Genomic DNA, 27,473 nt, shown 5'->3' with positions numbered 1-27,473 from the left:
AAACGTGAAGAAACCAAAGTTGGATCGTTTTTTTAATTTGGATTTTTCGTTTCGTTTTTGGGTTAAAACAGAAAAATGCAAAAAAAAAAAATTTCGTTTTTGAATTCCAAATGAATAACGAATTATCCGATGATACCCAGACCCCTACCAGACCCTTTTGCTCCAAGGGAACAAAGTAGCGTAGGCCTACAAGAGGAAAAGAGCAGTGAAATCAAAAAGTTTATTTAAATACCTAAAACACAACATTTCTAGCTTCAGCAACTAAGCAAGAAAAAATGATGTTTTTTTTAATAGTCCAGTGCATATAATCAATTAAATCCATACTAAATAAAATTGTCCTGGCCTCATGAATACCATATATACCAGTATACAAATCTCTGGAGTAAATATAATAGGACTCTCTAAAAGTGAACTACATATTTAAATAGTTTTTCCTGTACACACAGCCCTGATAAAGCAAAAGACATGAGATCACACCGCTCTTTTGATGATTTTTAATTAAAATCTTTACAAAACAGATCTGAGATGACAGTAAAAACAATTATAGCAAGACCACAGTCAAAAGTACTTCCATAAAATTCAAACTATAAACATTCAAAAGGATTGCATTCGGGTTGTGAACAATGTTATTTTGAAATGTATATAGTTTCACCCCACTTCAGTATAATAATAATTTAAGAAAACTGATTCCTTTAACAAATCTCTTCCCTTCACGTTACCTTCATAAATAAATTAAAACATTGACAGTTTCCCTTTGTCCGGTCTGTTCTTTAGTACCTGAATTCCCTAGATTATCTTTAATATGGCTCACTCTGCTGGTTCCCAGAGTCCTAACTGGACCCAAGCTTATTCATGAAAAAAATCAAAACCAACAGAAACAATCCTGATCCACTGAAGAGTTCAACTTTCTACAGAGCAGACTCAAGAAGAAACATAGTAGAATTAAATCACAACATTTGACAAAAAATCTCATCAAAGACACTGAAATGTTGAAGCTGATTGGGTTACAAAGTGATCAACATGGCTCCCAATCCAACTTTAACCCTCGGTGAACCCGTTTCAGAGGTCTGAGTCTCCCTCTATCCTTGACGTTAAATGGTGTGTGTGTAGGAGGTATGTATGTGTGTGTGTGTGCTTCTTGCCAGTGAAGTCCTGAGATGTCTGATGCTACAGAGCTGCACTTTGATATTTCCCTTTAAAAACACCCATAATGGAGATGTTATCGCAAAATAGCTGATTAGAATCAACACGTTAGCACAGAATTTGTACTGTACATAGCATAGACAAAAATATTTCATCAATAGACAAATTATTTCAAGTATAAAATTGACTCTGGACCATCAGAGGTCTGTATGCTGTGCCAGAGATCCTATAGGCTATTGATTTTGTTCTAAATGCTCTGAATCAAGCTCCAACCCGCTGTTGTTTCTAGTGTTACTGGCCATGAGGACTAAACATGCTGATGGTCTTTTAGGTCTGGGAGGATCTCTTTATGTGTGCTTTAGCTTGTGCTCACCTATTCCTTTTCCCTTCATCTAAAAACACCTTTCTTCCATGTTGCCCTCCTTCTACATTTACATCCCGGCGTACAGCTCGTCTATCTGGGATCTGAAGTACTGTCGCATTTCGTTCCTCTTGGCCTTCAGCGTCGGAGTGAGCAGGTTGTTCTCGATGGAGAACAGCTCGGTGTGGATGTAGATGGACCTCACCTAAAGGACACACACACACACATGTTGGCACATTGTGTTAAACAGGATGATGATGTTTCACTTCCAGGAAAACAGCATCTCCTGCCTGAACACAGCATGGAAGAACACTACAAAGTCTACAGAGCTACATAGTGGTACACAGGAAAAGATATTTCAAAACTTCGCTGAATTGTGATCAAGTGTTTTACCTGCTCAAAGGACTTGAGGCCTGCTTCTTTGCCCAGTTGCACCATGTCCTCAAAGATGGCTGCCTTGACTTCCTGAACAGACGAAAAAGAGGTGCATCAGAATAATGATGTCACTTCAATTAATGGGACTGTATGTACGTTTTTATACGTATAAATGTTTTTTAATCATTTTTTATTGCCAATGTGTGAACAGGTTGTAACCTAACCCAAAACATTTGACTTTCCGTGACTTTCTGGGTTTCCTCTATCAGCCTGTAGACTGCTTTTAATGTGAAGGATGCAGGTCAGTTTTTCCGGGAAAATCCGACAAATGTGACGTCATGCGTGCTCACATGTGCGTTAACTCTGTTAAGCTCCGCTACAGGGCTAGTGTGCAACTAACCGCTAACGCCAACAAACGACCAGCCCCCACCACAACTCAGACTCCAACACAAACTCCACGACACAAAAAAACCCAAAGTTATATCTAGTGAAGGCCGACTTGCAAAACAGGAATGTGACTGACATTGGGGGAAAACTAGGATCAACATCGACCGGGCCTTCGATTCATGGAGGGACCTTCGTTTGGTTTTGGGTATCAAAACTCTCTGAGCTGGCAAAATTCCTATTGGACAGGTAAGCTAACATTTCTGCCAAGCATGTGAAATATAGAGTGATATTGTGGTTTTAGCTGGCTAATGTTGCTAACGTTAACCACCACGATGCCTGTCAGTCACGTTCAGTCTCGTCTGTTTTGACCGATGCTCGCTCACGAGCACCAGGGCGCTGACTGTTGTTGACTTAACAACCACAGGTGTCACTGTTAACAAGCAATTTGTGATTCTTACATAGAGCTACTACTTAACACAGGCTATGGTTTTCCACAAGTCAATGCTAAATGGGTGTTTGGTCCAACTCACAACCCCCATTCAGTCTTAAAGGACCAGTGTGTAACAGTTAGGGGGATCTATTGGCAGAAATGTAATATAATATTAATAAGTATGTTTTCTTCAGTGTATAATCACCTGATAATAAGAATCGTGTTTTCGTTACCTTAGAATGAGCTGTTTATATCTACATAGGGAGCGGGTCCTCTTCATGGAGTCCGCTATGTTTCTACAGTAGCCCAGAACGGACAAACCAAATACTTTTCAACTTTTCCTGCTTGGGCCGGAGTCCACAACGTTACTTGCTGCCATCGCCGCCGCTCTCTCTCTCTTGCTTCACCACTCACTTCCCACGCGCACACAAACTCTACACACTGGCTCTGCTCCAAATGACCTGCGCTACTCTTACAACAACTGGCTCTAAAGAGGGCCATTCGCGTTTTCGAGTCGGACACTGCAGCTCTCCTTCATGCTTGGCTAGTGGGAGAGGCTGAGGTTGGTTGCAATCTGCAACAGTAGCAATAAAAACATAATTCCAAGGTAGTATGTGCGCAGTCATTTTGTAAACACATGTATGTATGTGAATACAGAGGACAAACAACAGGAATACCTTACAATCAGTGCAATCCAATACAACACCACAAAAGTTGAGTTAAAGTTTCATTTTTCTGACAGTCTTCATTAAAAAATAAGTTTTACAAAGTAGTATTTGATGCAGAGTTATTAGATTGCATTTTACTGTATACGTTCATGTTAGTTCCTGATCTTGTGCAGACCCCATGTACAGCAATAGTTACCCCCCCATAGTCCTACCAGGTAAACTCAAGTAGCCCTTCATCAACACCACCTATCATGTTCCAAATGTGTTCTCCTGAATATATTTGAACTGTATTACCGCTCTGCCACATAGTTCGTGGTAGCTGCCCTCCAGTCTCAGAGTCCTCTTGGTCCAGCCAGACAAGAAGTCAGGATCAGGAACCACCACTGCTATCAGACAGGCCTGGAGATAAACACCATGCATGTAAGTTAAATACAGCAGGGACTTTTAGAATGATTATAAAGTGTAGTCAGTACTTCATAATACACCAATCCCACTGAGAGACGCTGAAGTTTTTCACCGAAGGGAACAGCGGTCAGAAGGAGACGGGAGCAAATTTGTGGGCCAAGCGTTTTGCTCGATGGCAGTTAAACAGGGAATACTACCACACACACACACACACACTCAGAATGTCCTCCACCTACCTGCAGACTGTCTCCGTGCACAAAGACCTGCGCCACTGCATCACTCCTTATGTAGACATTCTCGATCTTTTCAGGAGCAATGTACTCCCCCTGTGCCAGCTTAAAGATGTGCTTCTTCCTGTCCACGATCTTCAGCGTGCCGTTCTGTCGACACACACCCAGAATGACATTTTATTAAAAATCTACAAGCTGTTAGACAATGCAGCTAAAAGTAATGAACTTCCGGTTAAATAAATATTTGTGAAGTTGAGGCGAAATAAAATGTGCGAGGTTGAACTCAAACGACATTACTTACAGGAAGCCATTTCCCAACGTCTCCGGTGTGAAGCCACCCGTCTGCATCGAGAGCCTCCGCAGTCTTCTCAGGGTCCTTCAGGTAGCCCTGGAACACATTAGGACCCTTCACACACACCTAAAAACCAACACACACACACACACACACACACTCATGAATGACGTACATTATGGTAAACTATATGAAAGACAGAGTTTCTGTGAAGATGTCTGTTTCACCTCTCCCTCCCCGTTAACAGCCAGGTAGTTCATCTCAGGCACGTCCACCAGTTTCATTGAGTTACAGGGCAGAGGAGCTCCAACGTGACCTGCAGGCATGTTTAGTTCTCGTAAAGCTGAGTAATCATTCAACTTTGTCTTTATAACTTAGGGCATGTAGTAAGTCAAGCAGCTGTTACGGCTGGCTCAAACACCGAACATAATAATGGACACAACAAGAGGGCCCCGTTTCAGAAAGCAGGTTTGACAAACTCTGAGTCGCAGCCTGAACTCTGAGTTGACTAATCCTGAGGTGGGAAACTCTGAGTTTTGGGTTCCAGAACAGCTGATCAGAGTCAGTTCAATCAACTCTGAGTAGGTTGAACCTGAACATAAAAAGCCATCATGAATGGAGCTCTGATAATACGATTCACCATGGCAACAGGTAAACAAGTGGCAGAACCTCCGTTTTAATCCAGTCCATGTAGAGATATTAATGCATGTATATGTTGACTGTACACATTTATCTCTAAGAGAAGTCAGAGCGGGGAAAAGTGTCAATAATATAATAAAGTTGTATTCAGTTAATTCATCTTTTACCAGACTGACATTTCCTTAATGGATGATAAAGTGGTGGAATCTGACTGTGTATTAGGCTGTAGCCTACGTAACATTTTAAAGATATTTGTTCATCTTTTATCTGACGGGGACGAAACACAGGAGCCAGCAGAACTGAAAATGTAAAATATAGTTGAAGATTTAATAAATATATCTAAACATAGAGACATGACCGTGAGCTCACAGTCTGATCCAGTAATAATGTGTTTGGTGATTTAAAGGTTAAAATAAAGTAGATTTTAAATAGTAATCATCTATGAGCCCAGCTGGGTACACCCTGGACAGGTCGCCAGACTATCACAGTCTCAGGCTTAACTAACTCAGAATATTGACGCTCCCGTTCTCAGAAACAGGGCTCGCTCAGGAGAGTGAGAGGAGATTTTTTTCTGCATGATAATTTATTGAAATAAAAGAATGAATAAATGAAAGACCAGATACCAAGCAGCACAGAGGTGCTGCTGCAGCAGGGTGGAGAGAGAGGGATCTGAACTAAAGGGCTCATCTATATAGACTCAGCTGAGGGGCTCAACGGGAAACACTAAAATAAAACAGGATGTAACACAGCTTTGTTATTCATTACCTGCATTCCATTCCCCGGGCATGGTCATGGTGCATCCAGCAGTACACTCTGTTTGTCCGTAACCTTCATAGAACTGAGTCGGAGAAAAATATATAAATATATAAATTATTATTATGATTATTATTGTCTAACTAATTGGGAACAGAAGAGGAGTGTGGATGAGGAAGTGTTATAGTCCGATCAGATGGCAGCATTTCTACATATTATATTTTTTAATTACCTGCTGTACTGCAGAATTCAGATAGAAAGACATGTGAAACAAGGGCTGAACTCGACTTGCGTGTGTGGTGTCTGCGTTACCTGACAGCCTATTGCAGCTCTGAGGAAGGTGAGGACAGTAGGAGAGATGGGAGCTGCTCCTGTAATCATGAGACGCACGCGGCCTCCGAGGCTAGCCTGTAGAGAGCAGCACACTACATTAATACTGGACAGCTCTATCAGGTGCATCCACAACTAATTCATGTAAAAAAAAAAAGCATTCAACCAGAAGACTATGTAAAAGTCCCTAGAAACCCTACATATAACTTAAGCATGTGTCTGCAAACCTTACATGACTTTACACAGTGTTTTGAACCCGACATGTGCCTTAAACCACCATTTCCACCAAGTATCTGAACTTAGAGTAAATTGTAAACAAAACCACTTTTATGAAAAGGGAAAATCCGCCACCTTTTATGTGGTCCAATCAGTGTTGAAGCAGTAAATTCCGCAGCGCATGCTATTTTAACCCAGAAAGCTGAGTTCTCCTTTGGGAGGAGCCGTGCCAGCAGTGCCTACATGTACCAGGATGCATTGGGCGCGAGCCTCTGACGCCCGGAGGGTCCCCGTCAGCCATATCCTCAAAGAACGTATATTGATAAGAAGTGAAAGCCAATTGCTCGTTCCATTGCAACATCAGCGCCCAGCAGCAGAGCTACGCCTCCGCCGTTTCAGACTGAGAGTGACTACCGGACGCCAGTAAAATGTACGCCTACAAAGTGCCGTACAAAAGTAAAACTAAATGATTTCTATTCTATTGTCATCATTTTATTGTCTCTACCGAAATGGCCTGTGTTGAACAATACAAATATCATAAATATGCATACTATTATAACTATTTACTTACTTAGTTACTTATTTATTTATTAGACTTTTTTTCCCGGCTGCTTCCCAGAGGAGCATAAAATGAGCGATGGACATAAATGGAAGTCAGAAAAATCCAGCACACAGATTTTGAGAGTAATCTCAAACCTTTTCATGTCATGAACCTCCAAAATGGAGTCCAATAGACCACAGGCCATGGATGTAGAAGAGGTTGTGTGCTGGTCTTTTGCCCTGTGTGTTAGTAAATACCCTACAACTACATTAAATCCTGTTTATGTCATACTACTAGCGCTACTAGCTACTGGCCGATAGTCGGTTGTTTGGGAACAGAGACGTTAATACATCCACCACGGTACAGGCTGACAGCATACAGCCCATGGGTGTATTATAAGATAATAAAAGTGATGAATTACAGTCAATATATCCATTATTACACCTGCATACAGCTAGCAGGAAGCTGACAGAACCAGATATGTCATATGAGCGTGCAGGGCGGTACAGTCCCGTGGGTCTGATGAACGTTCATTATGCCGAAGAAAATAACTCTGGATTCAGCTATTAGTTCATTTAACAACTTTTAGGACATCATGATTTAAATGAGGGCCGTTAAGCCTTCATACTGGGAAGTTGATTTACCTAAAAAAAAAATGCACCCTCTGATTTACAGACGTCTCTTTATACATCCATGGCCACGGACTCGCGTTTTCAGTCCTAGCAGCTGTTGTCAAAAAATCACAGAAGTTTTGCCTCTTTGATATCATCTTGCACGACTAATGCAGCCGCAGCCTCGGCCTCTCTCCGCTGCTTTTCTTCAGCCGTATACTGTGGCTCGAATAAATACGGCTAAATCTGGGAGTATGCCAAAACACTGTAAAATGTATCATATAACAAATGCTGAACTCGAGGCTTTCATCAACTATTCTACTGCAAAATGCAGGAAGACAGCTGGAGTCACTTTGTAATTTAAAAAAATGGAATAACTAAATTTTCACATTGGAGACATTCTACAGATGGTGCTGAAAACAAAAGTTTGAGTTAATCGAATTAATTTGATATATCAACCGGCCCTGATGAAATGCATTCCTGGACATGTAGCACTCAACTATACAGTGACTCTGCTGGTTCTGTGTACCTGAACCTTCCAGAAGATGAGTCGATCCCAGATACTGTCTCTCCTCACGATGCCTCTCCTTATCTCTGATTCCTTCCTCCTGTAGGCAAATTCCAGCACCCAGCGCTTCAGAGAGGTGTCGGCCTGCCCAAAGATCTACAGAGACACACACATACACACAAAGGCTCATCATCATCATCATCATCATCATCATCATCATCATCATCATCATCCTTAATGTTTATACTGCATTCATTCAAAATGGAGGTAAAGTGACATCTTCAACATTCACCAGTCGAAAATATTAATATGAGCAGGGTCAGAGACTCAGAATCACAAAATTGTATGTATTGATTTGTGTACACAGACACGAATTTCCCATTTTTTTTGTGATGGTCAGCACAAAATCAATTCGGATGTAATCCACGTAATTGTTAACCAAAAGTCAAAGCTGATTTATTTGTCACGTAACTTCCGTACTAAAGTTACAGCACTTCCAGTTTTATTTTAACCCAAGCCACGATCTTTTCCTAAACCTAACTAAGTAGTTTTTGTCACGTAACTTCCGTTCTTAAGTTACGCCACTTCCGGTTTTATTTGAACCCAAAAGGCGATCTTATCCTAAACCTAGTTTAGCAGTTTGTTGCCGAAGCCTAACCACGTATATCTATTCCTAAACCTAAGTAGTTTTATTTTGAAAAGACTGGAGTGGAAATTGACACATGCGTTACGTGTGGCTGGATATTCATAGGAAAATGCACAAAAATATGTTGTTGAAAGTCATGCTGAGCGTCATGAAAAAAAGGAGAAATTGGTGTCTGTGTACATGAATCAAATAGATTACGTTTTGTGACTATTTCACGTACTGCCGTGAGGCTGTGTTGGTTTATGAGGCTATCACCATCTTGTCCCACCTACCTTATCATACATTCTGTTCAGGAGTCGGGGTACCACAGGAAACACTGTAGGTTTCAGTGTGCTCAGGTCATCTGCCAGCAGACGAATATCTCCCTGGAAGAAGCCAATCCTGGCTCCCTGCACTATCATCACACTCTGTCAGCAACATCCGGAAGATACAGGAGGGAAAAGTTAAGAAGTCACCAGTATGTCATGAAGGAGAGGTTAACACCCATGGTTTGGAGGGATATTGATCTGTCTTTAACGATGGGCGACTATGGGAACTAAGGGAACATACAATACCTGTACTACTCGCTCAAACATATGAGCCAAGGGCAGGAAGGATATATGGACATCACTGCAAGACAATGGACAGCAAACCTACCCACAGACAGGAATACAAACACACACCAATGGACATGACCCAGACAAACAGACAGGGGAACGCACACACACAGACACAAACAGACAGGAAGGGAGAGCAGTCAGTGTTAATGTTTGTACCTCCACCACCCTCTCAAACATGTGAGCCAGAGGCAGAAAAGACATCATGACATCATCTGAGGTGGTCTGAGCGTAAGACTGGAGAGAAGAGGAAAGAGTTTATCAAAGTCCCTCACGCTTCAAACAAATACTGACAACGTTTTATTGGTAGTTCTTCCTCTTAAAGTATGCTGGCACTTCTGGATCCTGAGTCAGCGGAGGGTTTGAAGTGTCAAAACAATGGGGTGGACACGACCTCACCAATCCCCCCCGTTCCTTCTCTCTGCTCCGTCATCCATTAACCAAATGTTGTTCTTTTTTTAATACTTATTGAAAAACAATAATGCTAAATCACAGTCAAGCTGCTCTAACCCCTCTCCCTCTTCCCTGACTATCCTCTGCTTTCACTGCATCTCACTATGTCCCATTCTGAGTTACTCCTGACATTGAACTTCACTCAACAGACACTGACCATAATCTCAACAATATATGGTCCTTTTTAGAGGAGGAGGTAGAGGAGGAGAAGAGGAGGTAAAGGAAGAGAGGAGAGGAGGAGGTAGATGAGGAAAGAAGGAGGTAAAGGAGGATGTAGGGGAGGAAAGGAGGAGGTATAAAAGGGGAGGAGGAGGTACAGGTTGAAGGGAGGAGGTAGATAAGGAAAGAAGGAGGTAGAGAAGGAGGAGGTTAGGAAGGAGAGGAAGAGGTAGAAGAGGAAAGGAGGAGGTAGAGAAGGAGATGAGGAAAGGAGGCGGTAGAGAAGGAGGTAGGAGAGGAAATTAGGAGGTAGAGAAGGAGGAGGTTAGGAAGGAGAGGAAGAGGTAGAAGAGGAAAGGAGGAGGTAGAGAAGGAGATGAGGAAAGGAGGCGGTAGAGAAGGAGGTAGGAGAGGAAATTAGGAGGTAGATAAGGAGAGGAGGTGGTAGAGGAGGAAACCTATCTCCTCCTTTGATCTAAATCCGTCTAAAATCCCTTCTATGACAGAAGTTCAAGATGCTTTTAACTGTTGTTTCACTGTAACTTTAACAGCTCAAGTATTACATCAGCGCCTCACCTCCGTCAATTTGATGAAGGCTGCGCAGTTGGACACAATATTCCTATGTGTCAACATAGCTCCCTTTGGGTTTCCTGAAAGTACACACACACACACACACACACACACACACACACACACACACACACACACATAACGTCTTTAGAGTTTAAGTGTATATGTGATAAATATTTCAGATACTCATGTATGTCTGTGTGTGTCTGTCACCTGTTGTTCCACTGGTGAAGCAGATGAGAGCCATGTCCTCAGGTCGCGGAGGCTGCAGAGATAGGGGAGTCAATGGTCAAACAGTGCCACATAACACACAACACCATCGTCATTTTAAATATTGACTGGTTATGGGTCATTTACAGGCCAGTGTTTACTTACCACCGGTTTGCGATGGTTGGCCTTCCCGATAAACTGAACAACATTAAAAGCACATTAATGAAGCCAACATGGATGGAATCAAGTGACAGAGAAAATAACAACAACAAAAAACAGTAATAAAGAAAATAAAAAATAAAGAAAATCTAAAGAAACAAAAACTAGACAACTGGAATGAAGACACCACAATAAGAAAACTAGCAAGAACTAAGGCTGGGTATCAGTAGGATTTTATTGATACTACTAATCTTTTCGATACTCCTTATTGGTTCGGTTCTTTATCAGTACTATTATCAGTTATTTTTCTTTACTAAATAATTGCTTTTTAACATATTATTTAAAAAAAAAAAAAAATTCAGAACAGGACTAGAATTTACTGAATGTTTCTTCAAGCTGCAACAGTAATGTTCACAACAGCAAAACACTATATCAACTCAATAATATCTGGAAACTAATCCAGAATGTCAACAAAATAGATAACATTCCTGAGTGAAGTTAAGACAGAATGAAGAACACAGACATCAGTCAGTATCAGCCATTCCTCTTGTCCTCCTCCCTCTGCTGATGTGATTCACTGACTGCAGACACCGCTGGTAGAGAGAGGAGGGGCTGCTTTGTCTCAGCCAGCAGATAAGTTAACAAGAATTTTAAGATACGTGGCAAACTAAGCTAAATAGTTAGACTACATACAGACTGCTTTTGTTTTAGCTTGTTTGTAACAAGTCGCCAAGCTAAGGATTAACAAAACCAACAAGATGGAAGGTTAGAGTAAAATAACCAAAGACAGAGGAAGAAGGCTAAAATTGTTGTGTGAACAACAGTATGGAATATTTCCAAACTAACTGAAGAAGAAGAATGAAAACAACAAACTAGAATGGCACTCTGAGAGCGCAGACCTCCTCCCGTACGATTGCCCCCCCCCCCCCTCCATTCAGCTTGCGCCATCATCCACGTGTATTTTTGTTTATGTTGAGATCAGCTGTACGTAGAGGAGCATCGTAAAACACTTCCGTCGTCGTTACTCTTTCCAACAATGACCAAGTGTGCTGTGGTCGAACTCAACTGGAATTTCTGAGTTAAATGTGAAAAAACGGCAAATCTACAGTTGTCCCCCCCACACCCCCTCCCCCCGCTCTCTCTCTGAAGGAAAGAGGCGGGGTCATGCGTCATCAACGCGTCATCAGTTACACTGCGCATGTGTTATCCCAGAGGTCTTAATGTTCTGGCTGATCGGAATCCGTAAAGAAAATTCCTGAATCCGGATCATGACCCGGATCGCCACAAAAATCAAATGGATTGTTCATTGTGCCACACCCCACCCCTCCAAACAATTTCATTCAAATCCATCTCAAACTTTTGGAGCAATCCTGCTAACAGACAAACAAACAAACCAACAAACAAAAAAAAACAACGCCGGTGAAAACATAACCCCCTTCCTAGGCCTTTGGCCTTGGTGGAGGTAATAACTCAACACACAAAAAAGGCATTACGGTAAAAGGAATTAAGGAATAAAAGAAATAGAAAGCTGGTGACAGAAGCTGCCTGCTGACCTCCATCTCCTGCAGGCTGAGGATGTGGATTCCAGACTTGTGCCCCCTGTTGACCAGGTCGGCTCCAGGGGTCTCCATTAGAACGATGGTTTTCACTGAGTGCCTCCTGTCCTTAACACAGTCCAGTACCAGGTTGGCTTTCTCTACCACGTCACACACTATAGTCGAAATAGAAGCTGCAGAACATAAAAACACATGCACACACATCAGTTCTTCACCCACAACGACACCGGCGTTTAAGGGTATGATGGAATTATGTTGTTGCTGCTGTAGTTTACCTTTGTCTATAATATAGCCGATGGCTTCTGTTCCCAGTGTGTCGTAGAGAGGGACTGACACCAGGGAATATGTGTAACATGCCAGCTCACTGATGGTCCACTACACACACACACACACACACACACACACACACACACACACACACACACACACACACACACACACACACACACACACACCGAGAGACAAACAAGCATTATGGGTTAATCCATATACTCAGAAACAATAGCAGATAAAAAACTAGACTATATAGACTATAAATAGACTGTATACGCACTCCGCTGGGGAATGCAGTTATTACTAGATGTTTGTGTTTATAGATAATTTTAGGGCTGTCAAAGTTAAGCCGATAATAACGCAAGTTAACGCCATTAACGCAATCGATCTTTCGGACGTTGTAGTGGGCTCAAGCAAGTTTTAAAGCTACAGTGAAGACACTCCCATCATTTTCAAAAGGGTCCCTTGACCTCTGACCTCAAGATGTGTGAATGAAAATGGGTTCTATGGGTACCCACGAGTCTCCCCTTTACAGACATGCCCACTTTATGATAATCACGTGCAGTTTTGGGGGAAGTCATAGTCAAGTCAGCACACTGACACACTGACAGCTGTTGTTGCCTGTTGGGCTGCAGTTTGACATGCTATGATCTTTTAGGCTAAATGAGGGATTCTGGACAATATTTGTTATTGTTTTGTGTTGTTAATTGATTTTTAATAATAAATATGTACATATGCACAGCATATTTGCCCATTCCCATGTTAGTTATAAGAGTGAAAAATACTTGACAAATCTCCCTTTAAGGTACATTAAGGAACAGATAAAAAATGTTTGATTCATTTGCAATTAATCATGATTAACTATGGACAATCATGCAATTAATCCCCATGAAATATTTGAATTGACTGACAGCCCTACTTTAAAGCTTTAAAGCTATAAACCCTAGCCTTTTTGCTGCATTTTCTCCATCATTTTTTACAGGTTTTTATCAAAGCCCCTACATGTATTAGCCAGATAGCCATACACCAATGTTATTTTCAGAATTAATTTGCTTGTGAGTTCTACTACAGATGTCATAGGGCAGTTTTTATGGGAAAAAAAGTTTTATGATTTACAGGCTTTCAACACAGACGCCATGTCTGTTAATGAGTGGATAGAGTTTAGTGTCAGTGTTACAGGAACATAAGAACCACTTAATGGGACATTATGAACCATGGTACGGTAAAAACGATGTACTGAAAAGTTAATATTAATAGATTTTGTCATCCTATCTTACTTCTATTTGGAGGATAATCCTGCTTTAAGTTCTTGAACTACAATTCCCATAATGCCTTGAAGGATGTAATGGGATGAAAAAAGTATGCTGAATTAGCTGTTAGCCGTTCCTGTCTGCAATGTACCCGTGAATGTACAGACAACTATCACTGGATTACTTTGATATTGAGGAAAACTTAACAATGTGATGATTCTCAGGCATGTTCTGGAGTTCTCTGATTTCTAAGCGGGTTTTTTGACGTTTATTCACAATGGACATCGGGGATAATGATATCCACTGAATCAAAAAAATATGCATGCGTGTCTGTTTGTTCAGATTTGACTGAGTTATGAGTCAGAGGAGGAGTGTGATTTTGACGCCCGGCAATCATGCACTACAGGTAAAGGGTGCCTCTACCTCAGGTCTGTTCTGAGAAAAGATGCCGATGTTGGGGTCTTTGGTCTTGGAGTGTCCTTTGTGAAGAAATGCTGAACCCAGATTCTCTGTTCGCTCCATTACCTAAAAAACACACACACACACACACATACATACACACCTGTTAATGTTGCACCCACAAACAACTACATACACTGAGCTTTGTTCAACCTCATCATGTATCAAACATAGGGGCAAAAGGGATGGAACATGTTTTATGATTTTCAGTATTGCAGCAATACCAAATAAAGACATGCACTGTTACTATCAGTTAATATGTCACTGGCCACCTCAGCAGTCGGCTGGTGTAATAACACTGTTGTGTTCACTCGGGTGGAGCTGCAATGTTTCATTAATATTTAACGTTGTTTCTTTGTTCAAGGTGAATTAATGTTTTACTATCAGTGACAGACAACTAGCAAACACATCTCCCTGTTCAAATAGGATCGTGATTATGGCAATTAGAAACAAATTTGAAATGTTATGGTCAGTAAAACCTTTATAGAAGTATTAAAGGAATATCATACAGGGCTTAAAATGTTAAACTAAGCGTAATGGTAATGGCCCAGATTAAATACATGTTAATATAATTTACTAACAGCATGCTTGACTGTAAAACACAAAGTGAATCAGCAGATAATTAAGTTTATTTTTTTTTATAGAGTGTAGCCCTTTTATTTAGTTTGATAAAAACCTTGTGTTTACATCGAAACAATGGGGAGTTGTTCATAAAGGCTACATGTTCCGGATTGTAGAGTTAAATATGACTTTTCATGCAGTCCTGTTGTATTATAGGAGGCATCCTCTGGGACCTACAAAACACAAATATAATAGCTATATTCTAATGAATTTCACTGACATATTTGTATTAAATGATCAAAATCTGTGTAGCAGAGGCCGAGATATTCTGACTTTTAATGCATAGTATAGGTCAAACTCCAAAACCACTGGATCCTACATTTCCCATAACGCACTTCGATATAATTTTTCACTAGACTCTTCCTGCCATGTAAATGCCCGTGACTTTTAAACTTCACAATCCCAGTTTGTAACGCAGGCCTTCTGTTATACATTTGTAGCCTAGTGACACTCATTATACTCATTCCCCTACGTTTTAATCATGTCAAATTAACTTTTTTTTAGTTACAGCTCACGTGTGGTCTCCCCTCCTTTGCCCAGAACTTTGTCCTTTGTTGGGACAGGTCAAGCTTAGATAACCTTGATGACATCATCAGGGTTATTTTCTCAGACTTGATAAAGCTCCTCCAGAGCCACAGAAGACATTATAGATCTGTTTTCACAGACTGAGTAGTACTCCTCATGACACGTTAACTGAACTCTATGTGTAAAACTGGTCAAATGAGTAACACCATATAATAACCACCATTTATAAATGGTAAATACATAGTTAATAGTTATTTTACTGTTAACAAACAAGAAATGATGATTAATAATGTTTACTAATTATTAGTAATGCTATAATTTGTTATTTAAATGTATTGTTGCACACATTATAACATGTTATAGACTATATATAAAAGTATTTGTTAATGAATAAGATATTATTTGTAAACCTTAAAGAAATTGTATGTAAAACATCTATAAACATTACATAGATAAATATTTGTAACACATTGTTTATGGTTAATAACTGATTTGTAAACCATGTATAAACATTATTTGGATGGCCATTATAAAGTTGCAACTGATGATTATAATACCTTGTTAAATGGTTAATAAATACTTTGTAAAGCATCTATAAACATTATTTAGATTGATAGTTAATACTTTGTCAGTGGTTAATATTTGGTTTCTGGCCCATCTATGTAATGTTTATAGAGGTTTTAGGAACAAATTTCTTAAAGGTAAACGTGTGCAACATTAAACTGATAATAAATACCTTACTAATGTATTCAGAGTGAATGTAATAGTTATCGTCTCCTAGCAGCTATGATACAATATAGAATTTATAAACTAATTATTTCATATTACACAAACTAATGATAAAATAACAGACAATATAGCATTACTAATAATTACTATACATTATTAATTATCATTTCATTGTTCTTTAACAGTAAGGTAACTATTAACTAAGTTTAATGAACTATGAATTTACCATTTATAAATTATAGTAGTTATTAAGTGTTACTGCCTGCAAACTTCGGCTCTAATGCTGTCAAGCCAGAGGCTCTAATGTTTTAATAAGGTGAGCTGCTCATGGTGACTCTAACCTCTCTGTAGGACATCCATTCATACGGCTGTTTGGGTTTCCTGGAGCCCAGACAGGGACCGTTATCTTGAGGACAAAAGGAGAGCGACAGAGAGAGAATAAAAGAGAAAAACAAATGGAGAAATTGAAAAACAGAGACAACCTCTTATCACACATACATACTGTACCTTCCTACCCTGTATATTCTGCTGCTGACATGTAAGACACCTGTTTTTAAAAAACACACACATGGTTTTGGTTCTGGGCAGCTGTAAAACTATTACTAACTGTTTATAATAAAGGAATAAAGGAATATCTTATCTTATCTTATCTTATACTGGTGGCAAGATGCTGTGATGTAACCAGTGAGGGCTGCTGACTCAAAACGCTGTGATTTATAGTGTTCAGTTAAGTACAGGGTAAAAGAATATGGCCCAGTAATTTAAAGTAAATTACATTAAGTAAAGTCAGTGAAAGTAAAATGTAACGTTATGTCAACATCTTACAAAGCAAAATGTGCTCTAGCTTACTGTAGTGGTACATGAAGGTTACACCCCATGCATGAGGAAAGGCTTGAATACTTTTTGGTCAATAGCAAGGCTGACGGGCTCGAGTAGCGCTACAACCTAAAATACATACACTCATAATAATGTGTTTGTGACTTACTGGAGACTCGGACCCCTCTGAGGAAGGACTCATACATTGTTCTGGCATCATCGTAGAAATGCGCTAAGTGACCGTCTCCGTTCTGCAGAACTGATCGCCGTGCCAACTCTCCACCCTGATGAAGAAACAAATGTGGGTTATGAAACCTAAAGGCCAAGACACACCAAACCGCCATCAGAGAACTTGCGGCAACGAAGACCGACAGTTGCGTCGCCTCACGTCGCCTTTGTCTTGGCCAAAAAGTTGCACTTGAACACACCGCAAAGACTACAGCCAACGGCCGACTACCGCGTACGTTCTGCGCCTGCGTGAGATGAAATAACTCTCCACACCAGTAGGCGGTGGTAGTCTGTATTCATCTTTCAAAAAGGGAAAACGGAAGACCGAGGACAGTGGATATACAAGACGTTGTTATGATATGTACATTAATGCCAACCATTTTCACACCCCTCTCACTAACCACTTAGCTTCATTCCAGATGTTCATCTCGTTGTGAAAATGTATTGGAATAATCAGATGAGATGAAGGTGAAAAATGAGAAGAGCCTTCTGTGTGTGCCCTCTTGACTTTACTTGTTGGCTTGCTTTCCTCACTTCCGTTTCTCTTCTCGCGCACTGATTCGCTTAAGCTGAACAGCCAATCAGAGTGATTTCTCTCACCAACGAGCTCTGCCGCCGATTCAACATGCTGAGTCGACTGAAAAACCTCCGACACGGGCCGACTAGAGCCGATGGTGCGGGTCACACGGCAAAAACTACGCCGATAGACGCTTTCCGATGGCCCCAAATGACGACCGTCGGCTTGGTGTGTTGGGACCTGAAGATTGATTGTTCAGTAATTCCAACATCCCTTTCAGTCTATTGACTCTTGCTTGGATATTTAATCCACATAGTTACAGTCTGGTTAATTGTGGGGCTAGCTGAGAAAGAGCTGTACCAAAAACCTTGATTTTTTAAAATGTATTCCACATATTGCAGGTTTAGGGGGCTACAATGATTAACAAATATATATCATATACAGGATCTTCATCATCAGTCATGCCTAGATCTGCACAGCGTCACCTTATAGGTAAGCGTTGCTTTCGTGTTAAAAGTCTATACATTTGATTTATTTATTTATTTTGGGGCTTTTATTCCTTTTTATTGACAGAGATAGAGATAGTTTTTGAATGGGGGAGAGAGGGGATGACATGTAGTAAAGGGCCACAGGACAGATTCAAACCGATGTAAAAACTTCGCCTAGGTACATGGGGCGCCCGCTCTAACCGGTGAGCTACCGCGGCGGCCCACATCTATACATTTTAACCTGCAGACGTTTAGATACTTGACTCTGACAGACAGACCTCAAACTCACCGGAACCTCAACTGACTGCATATGGAGGTCGCAGACTGGTGGGAGGGGTTTGGGCCGTGTTGCCAGGTAGTAGGTTGTCGCAGCAGCCACTGCCCCCACGCTGACCAACATGGGGGTGGAGACGCTCCTGAAATACTGGCTGACATCATCCAGATCTGGCAACTTCAGCTTCTGCAAGAGCTCCTGGCTCAGCATGATGCTGCTGATAAGATATAAGACGAGCGTGTGTCTGTGGAAAGTGTACCCGTTTGTGGGTGTGTATGTGTGTGTGTTCGTGGGTGGAGTAGAGAATTTGTGTGTGTGTGTTAGATGAATGACGGGCCGGGTGTGTTTGATGGCACTGAGGTGAAGTGAAGAGTGTGTGTTATAGGACGGAGTGTGTGTGGAGAGGAGCTGGCCAGGAGGGGGCCTAAAGGGAGGAAGAGAAGACTGGTCATTCATTTGTTAAAAGTTATCTCTTCAAGTATTTCTGACCCGTAACTTTTGGAGGTTTGTTACTTTTAAGCACCAAGCAATCACATCCCTCATGTTGTGTTTGTTTGTACTGTGATTAGTCAAATCTTAATACAATTCTAATCTCTAGTTATAAAGCATACACACAGTCATGTCTTCAGTATTCAGAAATGAGATATCGTAGATATAACACAGCAGATGTGATATGTTCTAATGACTTGCCATTCCAGGATGGAATCATATGATGGCCATCTTACCTGGGTCCAGTTTTAAAATTATATTAAATTAAATTATTAGGGCCCGAGCACCGACAACATCGGGCTGTGAGGACCCTATTGAAACTGTAGGAATTGGCATGGCCATTTTCAAAAGGGCCCCATGACCTCTGACCTCCAGATATGTGAATGTAAATGGGCTCTATGGGTACCCACGAGTCTCCCCTTTACAGACATGCCCACTTTATGATAATCACATGCAGTTTGGGGGCAAGTCATAGTCAAGTCAGCACACTGACACACTGACAGCTGTTGTTGCCTGTTGGGCTGCAGTTTGCCATGTTATGATTTGAGCATATTTTTTTATGCTAAATGCAGTAGCTGTGAGGGTTTCTGGATGATATCTGTCATTGTTTTGTGTTGTTAATTGATTTACAATAATAAATATAGACATACATTTGCATAAAGCAGCATATTTGCCCACTCCCATGTTGATAAGAGTATTAAATACAAATCTCCCTTTAAAGTACAATTTGAACAGATAAAAAATGTGCGATTAATACACTATACTTTTTTTCATTGCTTGATACAAAAAGCATTTGTTCAGTTTTTGTTCTTGAATCCATTGCTCACTTAAGGTCAACCACCAGCAAGACTATGTTTCTAAAGCCTACTCTCAAGTACAGACACTTTGTTCTTCTACTACTACTGTAGAATAATGCCAGGGGCTCATGTTGCAGTATAATTAGATCATATATCATATATTTAACAGATTATCTGAGGATAGCAGGCGTCACATTCCCATGGTGTGTGTGTGTTTGTGTTTAACAGGTGGGGACATAAGGTTCTCCGTGTTGAGACAAACGCACAAACAGGTGAGGCGACAGACTAGAAGAGCTGTTTAAGAATAAACAGATTAGAAACAGAGTCTGAGGTCTTAAGGTGAGACGGGGACAGGCCCACCTCCATGTGAACCTCGAGGATGAAGACATCAACCTTCGGCCCAGATTGCAAGTTAACAATACAGCCTGAGAGACAACACTGATCACATCAATAACATGTTGCACTGACAGACTTGATTATCAGCAAACGGATCCAACAGCCACAAGTAAGAACTAGTCTATTACTGCCATTCCCCACTTTTTTTGGAATGAATATTCACTGATGATGAATGCTTTCAAAAATCTGGAGGGGCCACTCAGATTCTCATCAACCTCATAATTTTAAATTGTAAATTGTTAGCAATGATTTAGCGTCATAAAGAGAGGATTTTGAGTGCTTCAGTCTTATTTGACTCATTGTTATACATAACCTAATGTAACATCTGTCAGAGTTACATTTTAGCATTTTAAAATAATAACTTCTGCTCTTTTCAATGTGCAATCATTTAAAAAAAAAAAAAAATTATTAGCATTAAAATGAGCCTTTTGCAGAACAGCAGCCACTGTGGCCACAAGTGACACTTATAGCTGGGTTTCCACCAATTTTTTGAGAACATTTATCTTGCCACACATGAGCCGGGTTTCCACCAAAGGTTTCTGGGACTTTTAGTCCCTGGAACTACTTTTCCAGGGACTAAAAGGTTCCTGGAAAAGTAGTTGTCTGCGTTTCCACCGAGGCCTAAAGACCTGCAAAGATTAGGCAAATTAGTCTGCTGACGTATGAAAAAGCAGCATGGCATGTGACGAGGGCTGCTGGTGGTCACAGGGGTAAACACACTCTGCAGCCTGCAGGTCAGTGTGTCAGCCTGTTTCATCTAAAGAAACACGCTGGAAAAAAACGTGAACGCCGTGAAACAATCAGAAAATACCTTTTCTTTCTCTCATTCACAGTACTGCCGCACTACATCTCTCTCTTTCTCTTCTCCCACTCGCACTTCGTCTTCTTCAGCTCGCACACACGATCTCTCTCTCTCTTTTTCTCTTTGTCTGAGCCTAACTTTACTTACAATGTTATCAAACAAAGAGAAATGCTCTCCCCTCATCCTAACATAGTCCTAAATTGATACTAGAGTGCTTCCTTGTTTATGAGTGAAGCGGTACACAAGTTGAAGCCGTTGAAGCAGCAGCGCTGTGTGTATGTTTGACCAATCAGCGATGGTCATCCCTGCAAACTGCACCCCGAAGGTTCCGGTACTTTCAGAAAGTACTACCCCCCGACCAAGGTCTTTTTTGGGGGCCTTAATTTAGACCCTGGTCCCTGCGGATCCAAACTCAATGAGGTCCTCAAACGGTTCTCAGTTCCAGGGGAAAGTTCCTGCGGTCGAAACAGAGCTTTTGTGATAATGTTATGCTAAAATGTAGAGTAACAGTAGCACAAGTAGAGAGTCATGTCGTAAGTTAACTAACTTAGTAAAGCCAGCTTTAAATCTATAAGGCTTGCTAACGTTACCCCCGAGTGTACTGAACTGGGCAAAGGTGTGTTTTTTGCTTTTGAATTAACTTTTCACTTGTAATGGGAAGATTGTGTTTTTTTTATAAGTTACAAAGTCACTCTTCAAGTTCTTCCATTTTTTCATATTGCGCTTTTTGTGATCATAATATTGTTAGACTCCTAATAAAATACTCCTTTCTGGTTTCTAAAGCCTCAAGTGTCGGGACTGCTTCCAATTCATTTTGAAACGATTACGATGAAAAATAAAAACATACAAAACATACAATACAACTCAGGCGCTGTGTTTCACAGCACAGACATTAAATCGATCGTATGTAATTGCCACAAATCCACACTCAAACTCCGTGACTGAGGTACCTCAAATGTTACAGACAAGTAACGGCGCCAACCTCTAAGCTGGACAAACCTGTACAAGACTAGGCCTAGTATCTATAGGTTTCAATAACTGCACAGACAGATGATAAGAAGACCATGTTGTTTCTATCTTCTGTAAACACAATGCAGAACGTTCTATTCCTACTGAATTTCTTCCCCCCCTCACCTGTAACAGAGAGCAGCCACGCGAGACAGTGGCTTTTCTTCTTCAGCTGAACATCTAGCAACAGTGACCCTGGGAATTCTGTTGTTACTGCTGCTACAGCAACCGGCACGCTCTGCTCTCACGAGGAGGATGATATACTATTGGCACAAAACACTCTGCACAGGTTCTGTTACAAGGTGATGAGTAAACTCAGCTAATCTACCAATCAAAGGTCAGACCGGCTCCAGGGAGGGCTCTGACTGGCTTGTTGTGGCAAGACGGTCGGTCTGATTGACTCAAAGACTTGATGTAAAAAATCAATTAACTTATCCACTGACAAGATCAATGAAATAGTAAAAGTTGAGGGACATTGTGGATTTTTAAAACTGCTGTTACAAATACAATAAAATATATAGCCTATTTTATACCACAATACTGCACTGCGCATCAACACACCCCTGTTCATCTGTCTTACTGTAGATTCTATTAGACATGCATAGAGATGTGACTTCACTGACTAAGTGCTTTGCAAAAGCCAGCAGGTTCAAGCAGTTGCATGGTCCCCTCAGCATGTTCTCCCCGTGTTAGCGTGGGTTTTCTCCGGGTTCTCCGGCTTCCTCCCACAGTCCAAAGACATGCAGGTTAGGTTCATTGTTGATTCTCAATGTCCCGTAGGTGTGAATGTGAGTGTGAATGGTTGTCTGTCTCTATGTGTCAGCCCTGTGAAAGTCTGGAGACCTGTCCAGGTTGTCACTGCCTTCGCCCAACGTCAGCTGGGATCAGCTCCAGCACCCCCGCGACGCTGAATGGGATAAGCGGTTGCGGTTACGGATAATGGATGGATGGATGGTCCCTTCACCTTTCCCCCAGTGACCTATGACCCCGTGTGGCCAGCTGAGATGATTAGACAGAGAGAGATAAAAGCTGACCAAAGGAAAAACTGCAGAGCAGAGAGGAAGCGGTCCTGTTGACTCATTACGTTGTGGCATATATGGTTGTTTCTTTCATATTGGGTCTATGGTAAGAGTCCATTAATTCATCAAACATGAATTACATGCATTACAATTTCCTAAGGTAGCGTCTTCAGATGGCTTTTTTTGTCTGACTAACAGTCCAAAACATGAAACAAGAAGACAGCAAATCCAATCCAGTGCATGGTTACAATTCAATTAAATGGGCATACTCTTAACCAAAACATAAGACCTAGTGCTTTTATTTTATTTTCCAAATTCCTGAGCTTAACTTCCCTTGGGACTTTTCTGACTCTTTGCAACCCTAAACACTATCACAGAAATGTGCTTTTGCTTCAGGTATAAGATTATGGTGTCACATACATATCTCAACTCAATCAGTCGATGATAGCATACCGTAAAGGGATAGTTCGGGTGTTTTGAATTGGGGTACTTATCCATAATCAGTGTATTTACTACAGTAGAGGACGGTTGGCACGCCCCCAGTTTGGAGAAGCTGGAAAAGGTAAAATTACTGAGTTTTTTTCAATGGAGTTTGTTTGCTTTGGTGAGAGTATAGATAATGGCTTCAGTTCCCTGTCGGAAATGTAGACTGTATAACTGTCTCACAGCAAGGTAAAGGGGTAAAAATATATTATAGATATAGCATACACTTAAACAAACAGGCGTTACCGCACAGAACCAAAGCAACGTGTGGACGGGGCCGGCAGCATAACGTATCTTAGACACCTGAAAGAAAGGCCCACCTAAAAAAGTGAATATCAGTTTAAGTGTACGCTATATTTAGAATATTTCCGCCGGTTTACCTTGCCTTGAGATAGCTATACAATCTATGTTTCTGACGGGGAACTGAAGCCTTTATCTATCGTCTCGCCAAAGCCGACAGACTCCATTGAAAAAAACAGTAATTTACCTCACAGAACTGGAAAAACTATTGTGTGGCTATGGTTAGTTTGGATTCACCAAAGTCACACTTTAGCACAAACAAACTAACACTCACCGATCAAGGCAGCGGTGACTAACAACCCCCGTGTTCTCGAGGTAAAACTATGTTTTTTCAGTGGAGTCTTGTGGCTTTGGCGATAGCATAGATGGATACAACGGCTTCAGTTCCCGGTCAGAAAGGGCTGTCTGACGGCGAGGTAAAGCGGTGAAAATATTAGAAATATAGTGTACACTTAAACTGATATTGATTTTTCTTTAGGTAGGCTTTTGTTTTAGGTGGCTAAAATACGCGAAGGGGGAAACTACCCAAGGGCCCCCTGGGTTGACTGTCCAAAGCACAATAAAAACTGAAATGAGAATGGCCTTATGGTGATTAATGCCTTTTTTTTAACTAAATCTAGAGGCCCAGCAATGTAGAGGGGCTCTTTGTCAAAATCTAGTGTTAATACCTTAAATATTTCAGTTAATATTATGGATAAGAAAATATGTGTAAAATGATCATAAATGAACTGAGATACAGCAAACCTAAGGTATTCCAGTAGAGGAATACTGGTTGGTTTCTGGGACTCTGGAGTGTGTGTTATCTTACATGAATCACCTAACTTTTTTCTTTTGTATCTTAAATAATTTAATATTTGTATGTATCATTTGAACAATGTTCTGAATAAACTTTAAACTTATGTAAATATTCATTCAGTGCTTTGTTATTACTGTATCTCAATATGGGAATGCTAAAAGATTAATAAATAACTTTGAACTTTTTTATTATTCCAACAACAAAAGAGCCAACTACATAATGGTTGAAAGTCATTACATTTACTCAAGTACAGTACTTAAGTACAATTTTGAGGTACTTGTATTTCAATGTTACGCTACTTTATAGGCTACTTCTACTCCATTACGTTTTTTATTTGGACAAAGACAGAGTCCTGTTGACTTTGAATTTATACCTATGTCATAACTCTCACAACTGGGTAGAATCAACACCTCCATGTTACACACATCCATGTACACCATGGTGGAACCGGAGGTCAAGAAAGCTTCAACCCCATCCTTTCCTCAGAGAAACATATTAAACTAGGGCTGTCAAAGTTAACACGATAATAATGCTAATAACGCTTCTTTAACGCATGAGTGAAGATACTGGCATCATATGAAACAAGAAAACCTGAGGAATCCATTGGTACCAACCATGTCATACTGGCTTGTCATAAAGGAGGTAAATAATGCTCCACACTTGCACACAATTTCTTCCCTTGACCTCTGACCTCAAGATATGTGAATGAAAATGGGTCCTATGGGTACCCAACAACCCCCCGGACTTTCGTAGTGGCCAAACGACGGTACTGCAACTTCCGTGTCAGTCACGTGATGCCATTGGGCCCAGAAAGACTTTTTCCCATAGACTTACTGTACATTGGGAAGGAGAAGTCTGTAACTCAGCGGATAATTCTTTTGGAGATGAATCAACTTCCCAGTACAATACCTAAATAACCCTTATTTAAAAAATTTAGTTTTTAAAGTTGTAAAACGCACTAATAGCTGAATCCAGAGTTATTTCCCTTCCTCTGTTCATTTGAGTGAGACCCAGACCGAGGCTGGAGCGCAAGCTGGAGCGCAAGCCGTGACGACGGCGTGACGTTGGGACACCGTGACCGAGTCATGTGACCGAGCAGACGCTACTGCGCATGTCCAATCTGCCCAAGATCCTGGTACTTTTCCAGACGGAAGTCGAGCCATTTAGGCTTCATGCGCCACTGAGCAACTCTCATAGGAATGAATGGGGCCCCGCCTCCAACGCTGTATCCAGATCTTTTTATACATCCATGGTACCCATGATTTGAGCATATTTTTTATGTTAAATGCAGTACCTGTGAGGGTTTCTGGACAATATCTGTCATTGTTTTGTGTTGATAATTGATTTACAATAATAAATATATACATACATTTGCATAATGCAGCATATTTGTCCACTCCCATGTTGATACAAGTATTAAATACTTGACAAATCTCCATTTAAGGTACATTTTGAACAAATACAAAATATGTGATTATTTTGCGATTAATCGCGATTAAATATTTTAATCAATTGACGGCCCTAATATAAACAATCTTATATTAGGATTGTTGTAAAATAAATCCAAGTAATATATTCTTCAGCTACTGCATAATCTATATTGTCCATATATGTGTATTAGTAAATGCATGACTTTCTGTGAAGCACTTGATCCGCTTTATTCTAGCAGCTAGTCCACTCCATGGTCCACAGCCTGAGAGCACTGACCAGCATCAACCAGCCCAACCAGAGAGAGAGAGAGAGAGCTGAGGGTGCAGAGGGGGGGAGGGTTGCATACCAAGGAACCAATGACAACAGGGTGGGTTCATGGATGTCAGCCAATCAGACACGAGTCACCTTTCACCTCAAAACCTGCAGTGTGCCACTAGATCTAGATCCCTGTAGTCATCTGTTACACTCTGTCCACACAATGTTTGCTATATGCATCATACTGTTTCTGCAGAATATCAATATTATCTGATCTTTACTGCATTAATGCACATAAACCACCACATACACATGAACACACATGAACACACACTGCAGCCACCAGAATGCAAGTCCATGCAACAGTCAGTTAACGGACGATATCTCACCAGCGCTGGACTTTAAACTTCATATCAACCATCTGCATTTAACTTGAGTAGACATTGAACACTCTGTCAGGCCGACTAGTGTAACTCACTATTAACTCTCCCTCTCTGCCAACATGTACTCAGCTTTAGTTAACAGCTCTACCGTTAAGCTGACAGACAGACAGCAGTAACTGAACATAAAGGTCAGTTGATGATCCGTTACAACGGTTAAATGACGGCAAGCTCCATTAAAGTTAATGAAAAGGCGGGACAATCAATACATCCATGGGAACCACACGTACACAATCCTTTACATGTGTCTTAAGACATTTTAACGTCTCGCCAGTCACTTAAAGCCTCTACAGTATCGATGAGCTCAATGTAGACTAGTGTGTGTTAACTTACAGCTGGTTAACCGGCCGACTCCGCGGTGTGACGGTGTAATAACGTAAATGTGTAGATGTAGTGTAATGAGAGCAGGCAGCTGTTGGTTAGAGAAACATGACTGAGGAGTGTATAAGAAGCAGCCGTGTGATGCTTTGGTTCCTTTTAACGTCGAATTTAAAAACTGCGTAACACAAAACAAAATGTCGAAGGTTTTTCAGTCATATTTATCTATAAAGAAGACACGTGAGACTGAACTAGACTCCATGAGACTGACTGACTGACAGCTCCTCAGAGTTCGACCAGAACTATCTCTCCTCACCTGTGTGTTGTTCTCTCATTAAGCTACATTAGTACTATGTTGTTAACTTGTGGTATAACTACAACTAAACAGACTGCTATAGTGTTGAGTATGAATAAAGGAACCATGGTTACCGTGTCTGTAGTAACGCGTTACTTCTGTCGGCAGCAGATGTCCCCGCGGCTTCTGGTGCCGACCACGCGCACCTTACTGGAGTGTTACAAAA

General features: G+C 40.9%; 1 protein-coding gene across 2 annotated transcripts; it reads right to left on the bottom strand.

Moving 5' to 3' along the window:
* Nucleotides 1-482: 482 nt before the first annotated feature.
* Nucleotides 483-27,473, bottom strand: LOC141774926 (long-chain-fatty-acid--CoA ligase 1-like). Of its 2 annotated transcripts, none has more exons than XM_074647744.1 (22): nucleotides 27,382-27,473; nucleotides 18,740-18,842; nucleotides 18,434-18,697; nucleotides 17,081-17,195; nucleotides 16,437-16,501; nucleotides 14,185-14,286; nucleotides 12,514-12,613; nucleotides 12,236-12,411; nucleotides 10,689-10,721; nucleotides 10,527-10,578; nucleotides 10,320-10,393; nucleotides 9,090-9,167; nucleotides 8,808-8,942; nucleotides 7,911-8,045; nucleotides 5,996-6,091; nucleotides 5,696-5,768; nucleotides 4,519-4,607; nucleotides 4,301-4,417; nucleotides 4,006-4,149; nucleotides 3,659-3,763; nucleotides 1,898-1,969; nucleotides 483-1,709 (listed from the first exon to the last, which is right to left on the bottom strand). In XM_074647744.1, exons 3-22 carry the CDS (start codon nucleotides 18,626-18,628, stop codon nucleotides 1,575-1,577), a joined length of 2,091 nt encoding a protein of 696 aa, XP_074503845.1. In that variant the 5' UTR covers nucleotides 18,629-18,697; nucleotides 18,740-18,842; nucleotides 27,382-27,473; the 3' UTR covers nucleotides 483-1,574. The 2 variants fall into 2 exon arrangements, with proteins under 2 accessions (XP_074503845.1, XP_074503844.1); XM_074647743.1 differs by lacking the exon at nucleotides 27,382-27,473 and adding an exon at nucleotides 22,037-22,169.

Source organism: Sebastes fasciatus, chromosome 10 (genome assembly GCF_043250625.1).
Source record: "Sebastes fasciatus isolate fSebFas1 chromosome 10, fSebFas1.pri, whole genome shotgun sequence".
NCBI lineage: Eukaryota > Metazoa > Chordata > Actinopteri > Perciformes > Sebastidae > Sebastes > Sebastes fasciatus.
Note: the sequence above shows the minus strand (reverse complement) of the source record. Positions and strands in the feature narration are given on the sequence as shown.

Excerpts from the sequence above, each read along its gene's own strand:
- LOC141774926 (XM_074647744.1), bottom strand. The coding sequence starts at position 18,628 with ATGCTGAGCCAGGAGCTCTTGCAGAAGCTGAAGTTGCCAGATCTGGAT. Across the intron at positions 8,943-9,089 it reads TGTTTGAGCGAGTAGTACAG|AGTGTGATGATAGTGCAGGG; the intron begins GTATTGTATGTT and ends TGTTGCTGACAG. Across the intron at positions 8,046-8,807 it reads TGAACAGAATGTATGATAAG|ATCTTTGGGCAGGCCGACAC; the intron begins GTAGGTGGGACA and ends GTGTCTCTGTAG.